General features: G+C 39.4%; 1 protein-coding gene across 3 annotated transcripts; it reads right to left on the bottom strand.

The window, feature by feature from the left end:
* Positions 1–1,620: 1,620 nt before the first annotated feature.
* LOC115117860 (C-type lectin domain family 4 member M-like) lies at positions 1,621–9,554 on the bottom strand. Of its 3 annotated transcripts, none has more exons than XM_065014340.1 (6): positions 9,275–9,554; positions 3,635–3,748; positions 3,178–3,537; positions 2,916–3,040; positions 2,715–2,794; positions 1,621–2,014 (listed from the first exon to the last, which is right to left on the bottom strand). In XM_065014340.1, the coding sequence occupies exons 1-6, from the start codon at positions 9,414–9,416 to the stop codon at positions 1,867–1,869; spliced, it is 969 nt and encodes a 322-aa protein (XP_064870412.1). In that variant the 5' UTR covers positions 9,417–9,554; the 3' UTR covers positions 1,621–1,866. The 3 variants fall into 3 exon arrangements, with proteins under 3 accessions (XP_064870412.1, XP_064870410.1, XP_064870411.1); XM_065014338.1 differs by having other exon boundaries at positions 2,715–2,815; positions 9,275–9,553; XM_065014339.1 differs by having other exon boundaries at positions 2,715–2,815; positions 3,635–3,733; positions 9,275–9,553.
* Between the last annotated feature and the right edge of the window lie 1,677 nt (positions 9,555–11,231).

The following is an 11,231-nucleotide window of genomic DNA, read 5'->3' as shown; positions in this document are numbered from 1 at the left end:
CTTTGCCAGCTAAGGAACAGTACATTGCATTGCTAGCTTCTCTCATTGACTCATATTCAAATAGCTGCAAAAACTGGTTGATGTTACTGTAGCTAGCTGGCAATCATCAGCTAACCGCTAGCTAACATAGAGAGTGATCTGTAAGTTAATGCAGCGAAAATGAAGACTGGTGACGGTTATAAATGTGTTTTCTTGTATTGAGTGGGAGAAGTAAAGAAATGTCTAACATATCCTTTGTTTGAACTACTTTCTTAAGGTCAGCCACCAAAAACAGACGGTCAGATTCCCACACATGCACAGTACCTGCCTCATGTAACACTGCTAGGGTGTGGGAGGCTGTGGATGTGACAATCTTTTGAAACTTAAAAACACGCTATTAAGTGTCTATGATCAGCACAAGTGCGTTCATTGCGTATTATTAATATTATTGATGTTCCATAGTTATGTTTACATTGATATATGGGGGGGGGGAATCATATTTTTCCAAGGATGGGGAGTCGTGTCCCCCCCAACTGTACATTAAGTCTCTTGTTCTAGAATTAATGTGGTGGTCTTCCAACATGGCCAGCTGGAGGCGTCGTACGTCAACTGCAGGCCCTCTATACGTTAAGTCTCTGCTTCTAGTGACATCTGTCTCTGAGTCATCAGTGTGTCTCTGTCTGTGTGACTGCTGTAGGTGTTAACTCTAGGGAAGTAACAACAAAATGACATGGGTAGTTGTGGCTATGCTAATACAAAAATGTTTACAAGTTTGAAAACTTGTGTGTGTAGTTGTGTGAGAGATTGTTACAGTGGTTATTGTTAAACCATTTTCTGCAGAACAATATAAATCATTCCATGTCTCTACATGGTCATCTTGTCCAGAGTACATCTCTACACAGTCATCCTGTCCAGGGAATGGGACTTGCTATTTGTGATGATGGACAGGACACTATCATACCAGGAAGATATAGATCATAGAGGGGAAGTGGAGAACAAATACTAACTGTTAACATATATTAAATATCATATGTAACAGCCACAAGATAATTCAGGGAGTTTCCAGAACTCCTCCTTCCTTTCACCTTTCTGCTGATTTGGACCCTCTGTTTACTCCCAAATATACATCAACATGTTCAGGAGGTCCAGGACTACAAACATGGGTCATTATAATGTCCAGACAATAGATGTGACACTACAAACTGTTCCAAGTGGATATTGAGGGTGGGTAGTTTTAACCAGAGAGGATGAGATTTTGAGTGACATCTGTTTGAACGACTGAAAATATCCACTTCACTCTTTTGGGACCCTTATAAGGGAACATCAGTCAAATATGAGCATTTGATATTGTATGTGACTTGACAACAAAGACTGACGGTCAAAGATGACTTAGTAACATCCTTTTATATCTCTACTACACTCATTGGTTGGTGATGCAGTCACCTCCTATACAGTGTATGTAATGGTGGTTTGGTACTGTTGAGAATGTCATCACCAGGCCTAAATTGGAGCATGTAAATATCTGCAGAATACATTTGAATTGAACATTTCTTGTATGCACAAAGTCAAATGTACTAACTTCCTGTTGACTCTGATGATATGTCAAACATAACTACTGGTACACAGGAAGCTACAAACAGGAAATAAGTAGGACTTTTATTAATATGATACAACAAACTAATAAAACAATAGGTGCATTTGAATGCGTGTGTGTACCTGCATGTATGTGTGTGTGCGTGTGTGTGTGAAAATGTGTGTAAGTGTGATAGAGAGAGAGAGAGAGTGTGTGTGTGTGTGTGTGTGTGTGAGAGAGAGAGAGAGAATGAAGAATAAAGTTGTGTACACTATAAACTGCTGTATGTGTTATAGTACGTTGTCATGGTGATGTTAAAACACTTTCTCACAAATCCAGTTGAGTTTCCTGTCACATGACATGTCATTCCATGCCTTAAGTGGAGTCCAATCTGTATGTATCTCAACACAGTCCTCCTCCCCAGTAGGATCTTTACTATCAGGCTGCTTGTCATTCCAGTACCTACAGGGTTAAAAACCATCAGATATCATGGTTAATACTAGTACCTACAGGGTTAAAAACCATCAGATATCATGTTTAATACCAGTACCTACAGGGTTAAAAACCATCAGATATCATGTTTAATACCAGTACCTACAGGGTTAAAAACCATCAGATATCATGGTTAATACTAGTACCTACAGGGTTAAAAACCATCAGATATCATGGTTAACACCAGTACCTACAGGGTTAAAAACCATCAGATATCATGTTTAATACCAGTACCTACAGGGTTAAAAACCATCAGATATCATGTTTAATACCAGTACCTACAGGGTTCAAAACAGTCAGATATCATGGTTAACACCAGTACCTACAGGGTTAAAAACCATCAGATATCATGGTTAATATCAGTACCTACAGGGTTAAAAACAGTCAGATATCATGGTTAATACCAGTACCTACAGGGTTAAACACAGTCAGATATCATGGTTAATACCAGTACCTACAGGGTTAACAACAGTCAGATATCATGGTTAATATCAGTACCTACAGGGTTAACAACAATAAGACATCACAGTTACAACATCACAATACTAAATAATATGTAGACATTTTTCATTTTATAGTTAACTGCGTTGACTGCTATCATCAATGTCAGTAACCTGCATAGAAAAGGTTGAATGGAGCCGTATTGACAAGATTAGTTATCATTTTTCACCTTGTGGTCAGTGGGGTGCCGTCCACCCATTTCCAGGTCCCCTCCTTAACAGAGTCAGTCAGACCAATCCAGACTCTCTTCTTGAGGTTGAAGAGAAAAGTCTGTTGTTGACAAATATAAATTAACAGACATTTATGTTTGATCATATTTACCCCTTGCACACCCATCCCCACTCCCTCTCCCTCTCCCTCTTTCTCTCACCTGTTCCTTATCACTGTCAATGATCACCAGGTCTGCTCCTCTCTTCAGACAGTCCTGTCTGCTCTCCTTCCAGGTTTTAGACTCAGTAGACAGGAAGTACCAACTGGATTCAAACTTCTGCCAGCCTTCAGGACAGGTTTGAAAATATTGATGAAAATATGAATTTCCTTCAATTTATCACACTGGACACTTAATGAAAGAACAGAGACTCATGATCAGTTGTGTGGGATTAATGATAATTCATTACTGTAGGTTTACTCACTGAGATTGGTAAGCCTCCAGTTAAGAAAATCTCTCTCAGTCTGTAGCTGGTCTCTCTCTTTAGTGATGGTGTTGTAACTGGTCTGTAGGTTGTCTCTCTCTTTAGTCAGGGTGCTGTAACTGGTCTGTATCTGGTCTCTCTCTTTAGTCATGGTGTTGTAACTGGTCTGTAGCTGGTCTCTCTCTTTAGTCAGGGTGTTGTAACTGGTATGTAGCTGGTCTCTCTCTTTAGTCAGGGTGCTGTAACTGGTCTGTATCTGGTCTCTCTCTTTAGTCAGGTTGTTGTAGCTGGTCTGTAGCTGTTCTATCTCTGCAGATGAGTTGGTCTTATAGGCTAAGAAGCTCTTAGAGACCCCATCATCTGTTATAACAACAACAAAGTGTATCAATAAAATAGATCATCTGGTGAATTGTAGGTGAATGCTGGTGAATTGTAGGAATTAAAACTTCAGACTTACAGTAGACAGACAGGCCTATGATCCCAGCCAGTAGAACACACAGCAGCCCCAGAAACACTGCAGCAACTAGGAAGGGTCTCTTCCCTGAGCTATCAGGCTCTGTGGACACAGGTACTGTACATAGCATCAATGAGACACAATCACACTTTTAATGTGTTTTTTTTTCACCCTTTCTCTCTTCCTGTTGAGGGGGACTTGTGGTTGTTAAAGATACAGCTTCTCACATTAACAGGAAATATAGTGACCAGTTACAGTTATCTCCTAGCCTTGCAAACATTAGCCAGTTAGCTAATGTTAGTAGAATTCATGCATATTCATATGTTTAGCAAATTCATAACATATTCTACGTTTTGCATATTCGTAACATATACAAAATGTATTTTGTAACATATACAAAAGGTAAATCGTAACATCATAGAAATTGTCATTTGTAACATACAAAATGGATCATGGACATCCACAAATTGATACATATCATATGAAACCTATGATATTACACTAAATGGAGTGACTCGGATTTACGTACATAATAATAAAAATGCAATGAGACCATGTTGGAAATACACATTGGCGATTTGCATTGGACTTTATGAACATCAAAATGAATGTTTCAGCAGTTAGTAAACATCCTAAAATACAGAGCCTCGAACATTTCAGATCATTTAACCTCTAGTCTTAATAAAGGAACAACGTTTCATTTAGAAGATGTAGTATTTAGCATTTCATGTATTCATTTCCATAAGTATATCATTTCCAAAGCGTTCCCTTGTGAAGTAAGACCTATATTTGTATTCCGTTTTTGAATATGTAATAATCTGTCTGTTTACAGTTTATTTTACTCAGTTGACTTTTGAAGTCTTGGAGCATGGGGCATCGGCCAACCGCATCACATTAACAAAGGCACAATTGTTTATGCGGCAAGTGGAAGGAGAATAAACATTAGTTTAAACTTCCACGTGTGTGTCTCTATGACTGTGGTGTATTTACCAGTGTTCTGAGATTCAGGTTGTTTATCTGTGCTCCTGTCCACAGATCTCCCTGTCCACATTAGCATAAATATCCTCCATATAAAGGCTCATTCTAATTTCCCCTTAAAATATACTTTGGTACTTTCTGTATCTACACACTGTACAATGGACAGTATATTATGTTTTATATCCTGTTAACTTCTTTGGGAAGGGGGGCAGCATTTTCACTTTTGGATGAAATGTGCGCCCAGAGTAAACTGCCTCCTACTCAGTCCCAGATGCTAAAATATGTATATTATCAGTAGTACTGTATAGAAAACACAAGTTTCTAAAACTGTTTGAATGATGTCTGTGAGTATAACAGAACTCATATGTCAGGCAAAAACCTGAGAAAAAATCCAAACAGGGAGTGGTAAATCTGAGGTTTGTAGTTTTTGAACTCAGCCCTATCGAATACACAGTGGGATATGGGTAATGTTGCACTTTCTACACCTTCCAATAGATGTCAACAGTATTTAAAAACTTGAATGAGGCTTGTACTGTGAAGTGGGACCGGATGAGAGCTGTTTGAGTGAGTGGTCTGGTAGAGTGTCACAGCCTCATGATGCGTGGTCACAAGAGAGTTAGCTCTCGTTCCATGGCTTTTCGACAGACAATGGAATTCTCCGGTTGGAACATTATTGATCTTTTACGATAAAAACATCCTAAAGATTGATTCTATACTTAGTTTGACAAGTTTCTTCGACCTGTAATATAACTTTTTGAACGTTTCGTCCGACTGGACCAGATCGTGCTTTTGGATTTGTTTACCAAACGCCCTAACAAAAGAAGCTATTGGACATAAATGATGGACATTATCGAACAAAATAAGCATTTATTGTGGAACTGTGATTCCTGTGAGTGCATTCTGATGAAGATCATCAAAGGTAAGTGAATATTTATCATGCTATTTGTGACTAATGTTGACTGAGCAAAATGGCAGATATTTCTTTTGGCTGGTTTGGGCTCTGAGCGCCGATCTCAGATTATGCTTTTTCAGTAAAGTTTTTTTTAAATCTGACACAGCGGTTAAAGTCCATAATTTATGTCCAAATACCTCCTCCTTGTTCGAGCCTAGAGTTCACAAATCTAAATTCATGAACCGCGATCACTAAGTCCAGACGAAAAGTCAAAAAAGTTTGGTTACAGTCTGTAGAAACATGTCAAAGAACATATAGAATCAATCATTAGGATTTTTTAACATAACTCTTCAATAATGTTTCAACCGGAGAATTCCTTTGTCTGTAGAATTGCAGTGGAACGTAGGTCGCTCTCACGTGAGCGCGCATGATCAACTCATGCCACTCTGGCAGACACCTGACTCAAAGAGCTCTCCTTCCCTCATTCTTCACAGTAGAAGCCTCAAACAAGGTTCTAAAGACTGTTGGCGTCTAGTGGAAGTCGTAGAAAGTGCATTATGACCCCATAGACACTGTATATTCGATAGGCAATGACTTGAAACACTATGAACCTCAGATTTCCCACTTCCTGGTTGGATTTTGTTCTCAGGTTTTTGCCTGCCATATGAGTTCTGTTATACTCACATACATAATTCAAACAGTTTTAAAAACATCATCGTGTTTTCTATCCACAATACTAATTATATGCATATATTAGCTTCTGGGACTGAGAAGCAGGATGTTTACTCTGGGCACGCTTTTCATCCGAACGTGAAAATGCTGCCCCCTATCCCAAACAGTGTGAGTGTTTCCTCTCAGTAATGTTCTGCCCTCTGTGTGTGTCCAGGTCACACTGTTTTAAGTATCCAATCACATTCAATCAGGAAGCTGGTAGACCTTGTCAAAGAACTTCGTTCCTTCATTTATTCATCTGTGCTTTGTTATTCTTATTATTAAAGTGATAAGCATAGGCTAATAATTGGCCCCACTTTTTTGCAAAATCACATGACATGTTTCTAATAAAAATAATGAAGAATAATTTTCCAGAGTTCAGTATGTCTACATTCTCTCCTCTAAATCTAAACACAACTATTATTTGTCTTCCTCATTCTCTTAATTTTCTTCTTCCTCCTCTGTGTCTTTCTGACACTAAGGCTCTATCTCAATTAGTATCTCCTCTCCACCTATCTCCTCACCTCCTCACCTCCTCATATCTACTCCTTTCTCCTCTCCTCCTATCTCCTCTCCTCCTATCCTCTTATCTCCTCTCCTCCGTACCACTGTATCCAACCATCAACATAGTAATTACTACCAGCTAGCTAATGTTAGTAGAATTCATATCTTTAGGACATTCATAACATATTGTTTGTTTTTGCAAATTTGTAACATATCATACACATTGTAATTTGTAACACATCATACAACATGGTTGATGGGCATCCACAAATTGATACATACCATATGAAAGGTAATATATCATATTAAAATGGAGTGTCTCTGATATACGTACAGAATAATACAACATGTTTTGAGACTAGGTTAGAAATACACAGTGGTGAGTTAGAGTACATACTGAAGGACTTTATCAGCATAGTAACTAGACTACCAGAAAAACACTGAGAGAGAGAGTTTCCAATCATGTTCCTAAAAGTGTATGTTTTGATTCATGGATGTCATTCCATGAGAACTGTAAATGCATCAAAGAAGCAAAGTACTATTTGCATTTGAAAATGTAATGGAAAGAGAGAGAGATTTAAAAAAAATCAAAACTGGATCTGTGAGAAAGTGATGTAACATCAACCTACTATGACAATGTTCTCTCACACACACACACACACACACACACACACACACACACACACACACACACACACACACACACACACACACACACACACACACACACACACACACACACACACGCACACACACGCACACACACGCGCACACACACACACACACACACACACACACTCATTTTTATATTGATGGTGGAATACAGTGCTGAATGGTTAAGTGATGATTCCACCAAGTGGTTAAAGTGAGAGAGGAACTCACCATAGTGGTGAAATAGTGGTATTACAGACTTCCCTATGGGCTCTTTCTCAACTAATATTTCCTCAAATCCTCCTCACATCCTCTCTCCTCCCCTCCTACTCAAAACACATTGGATAATACAATCCTAGGGGAGGGACCTTGGACCTTCTCCTCTCATAGGGTTGAGTGTGTGTTACCCGAGAACTGGTCTCCTGTTCCAATATTAGGAGCCTTGTCTGCTGTCTTCTCACTGACGTAGATATCCACAATCCTCTCCTCCATCTCACCTCTGTCAAACTTGACCTTCTTGTTCATATCTGGCTCAGCATAGATGACCTTTGACATCTTTAAGAATGCCTGGGTCTTTCTTTCTATGTAGGTCTACTATACATTAAGTCTCTGCTTCTAGTGATATCTCTGCCTCTGATTCATCTGTGTGTCTCTATCTGTGTGAAGACTGTAGGTGTTAACTCCATAGGGAAGTATCATAAATATGACACGGGTAATTGTAGCTATACTAATACAAAAAATAGAACAAGTTTGCATACTTTTGCTTGTGTGCATGTGTATGGGTATGTGTGTGTGTGTGCGTGTGAGAGATTGTTGCAGTGGTTATTGTTAAACCATTTTCTGCAGCACAATATAAACCATTCCATGTCTCTACATGTTCATCTTGTCCAGAGTATATCTCAACACAGTCCTCCTGTCCAGGGAACCTGACTTGCTATTTGTGATGATTGACGGGACACTATCAAACCAGGAAGATATAGATCATAGAGGGGAAGTGGAGAACAAAGACTAGTTGTTAACATATATTAAATATCATATGTAACAGCCCCAAGATAATTCAGGGAGTTTCATGGAAACTACCGATCATGGTCGGTTGTTATACAACCCAGGATTGACACTGCTGCGCCACTCAGCCCCCCAATTTAGCAGACGCTCTTCTCTAGAGTGACTTACAAAAGCAATTAGGTTTAATTGCCTTGCTCAAGGCCACACCAACAGATATGTTTTACGTAGTCGGCTCGGGAATTCGAACCAGCAACCTTTCGGTTACTGGCCTAGCGATCTTAACTGCTAGAAGTCCTGCCGCCCTCTCTCTTCATGAACCTGATTGGTCGAGGAGATTTTGAGTGACAGCTGGTTGAATGACTGAGAAGATTCACTTCACTTCCCTCTTTTGGGACCCATATGGGGGAACAACAATCAAATATGATCATTGTGCTTATATGTTTTTTATTTTATTTTACTAGGCAAGTCAGTTAAGAAGAAATTCTTATTTTCAATGACGGCCTAGGAACAGTGGGTTAACTGCCTGTTCAGGGGCAGAACAACAGATTTGTACCTTGTCAGCTGGGGGATTCGAACGTGCAACCTTTCGGTTACTAGTCCAACTAGAGTCCAACGCTCTAACCACTAGGCTACCCTGCCGCCCCATGTAACTTGACAACAACGACTTACTGTCAAAGATAATTAGGAAAACACAGCAGCCCCAGACACACTGCAGCAACTCCAGAGGGTCTCTTCCACCACTGAACATGTACTGATAAACAAATGATTAAAGCTAAATCTTTGGTAATGTACTTTACTGTATCATCCAGGAACGGGACAGAAAAAGGTCTAGTACTACCAGGTAATCTCCACTGTATTATGTATAACATTATGTGTGTGTGTGTGTGTTCGTGCAATCTTACCTGAAGCAACAACTCCATCTCTTGGACTGGACTTGAAGGCTCTTAGGTTGGAATATAATTGGCCATCAATGTCTGTGTTCTTCATTGCATCAGGCTGATCGTCATTAAATCCATCTGGGATTTCATAGACTCCCTCTGACATCTTAACACACTGCTGATAAAATACAGTAACTTCTACATCTAATCTCAACTCTAATATACATCTGTCCTGTGTCTTCTCCCTACACTGTCCTGTGTCTTCTCCCTACACTGTCCTGGGTCTGTGTGACTTTAGGTAGTGAAACTCTTTGTCAGTCATCCGCAGTGGATGGTAAATTGTGAAATCAACACAACACAGGCCACCACATGACTCCCACCAGCCTTAGTATGATAATATAACACATGATATGACTCCCACCAGTCTTAGTGTGATAATATAATACATGATATGACTCCCACCAGTCTTAGTGTGATAATATAATACATGATATGACTCCCACCAGTCTTAGTGTGATAATATACTATATGATATGACTCCCACCAGCCTTAGTGTGATAATATAATACATGATATGACTCCTTCCAGTCTTAGTTTGATAATATAATACATGATATGACTCCCACCAGTCTTAGTGTGATAATATAATACATGATATGACTCCCACCAGTCTTAGTGTGATAATATAATACATGATATGACTCCCACCAGCCTTAGTTTGATAATATAATACATTATATGACTCCCACCAGTCTTAGTGTGATAATATAATACATGATATGACTCCCACCAGTCTTAGTGTGATAATATACTATATGATATGACTCCCACCAGTCTTAGTGTGATAATATACTACATGATATGACTCCTACCAGTCTTAGTGTGATAATATAATACATGATATGACTCCCACCAGTCTTAGTGTGATAATATACTACATGATATGACTCCCACCAGTCTTAGTGTGATAATATAATATATGATATGACTCCCACCAGTCTTAGTGTGACAATATAATACATGATATGACTCCCACCAGTCTTAGTTTGATAATATAATACATTACATTACTATATATCATGCTATACAATGTATGTGTGAATTCACAGGGTCCCAATTTTGGATGTGCTAAAATAAATTGGGATCATGTTAATTGACATATACATTACATATATCCTGACTGAGTTTACTGCACCCCCAGCCTTCAAATGGAGAACACATTATGGATCTCACTCTGTGACTGGTGGTGTAGGGGGAGATGTTGCCCCTTGATGCTGATCTTAGGTTGGTTTTACATTTCCACCACTAATGGTTAAGGTTAAGATTGGGGGAGGGAAACCTGATCCTAGATCTGTACCTAGGGGAAACTTCCCCCCGAAGTGTGACCGGCCACCGATGGCCATATAGGGGTCTTTATTCTATCTATGCTGACTGTGAATAGTGACTCACAATGAAAAAGCAGAAGTTCTGACAACATCTCCATAGTTTCACTTTTAAGAGAATAGAAAGAAGAATAAAAAGCTGTCACATGTATTATGGGAAAACATTCATATATCCACCCTGTCTTTCAGTGTAACATATACATACCAGTTACATCTAATGACACAACTCTCTCTGCACTGATTCCACTGTTCCACATGACATCTACCTACATGAACTATTATACAACTCTACAGCTCTACTCTATTCCACAGGAGGAGAGAAAGCATCACACAGATCCTTAGATACAGGGACAGAGTCAAAGGTGGCCCTCTGGTGGACGTAGTACTAACTACAGGTACAGCTGTAATGTTGGTGACAGAGACCTGGGTGGATGTAGTACTAACTACAGGTACAGCTGTAATGTTGGTGACAGAGACCTGGGTGGATGTAGTACTAACTACAGGTACAACTGTACTGTTGGTGACAGAGACCTGGGTGGATGTAGTACTAACTACAGGTACAGCTGTTGTGTTGGTGACAGAGACCTGGGTGGATGTAG

Source organism: Oncorhynchus nerka, unplaced genomic scaffold (assembly GCF_034236695.1).
Source record: "Oncorhynchus nerka isolate Pitt River unplaced genomic scaffold, Oner_Uvic_2.0 unplaced_scaffold_3669, whole genome shotgun sequence".
In the NCBI taxonomy this organism is placed as follows: Eukaryota; Metazoa; Chordata; class Actinopteri; order Salmoniformes; family Salmonidae; genus Oncorhynchus; species Oncorhynchus nerka.
The sequence above is the reverse complement of the archived record's forward strand: the minus strand, read 5'-3'. Positions and strand labels throughout refer to the sequence as shown.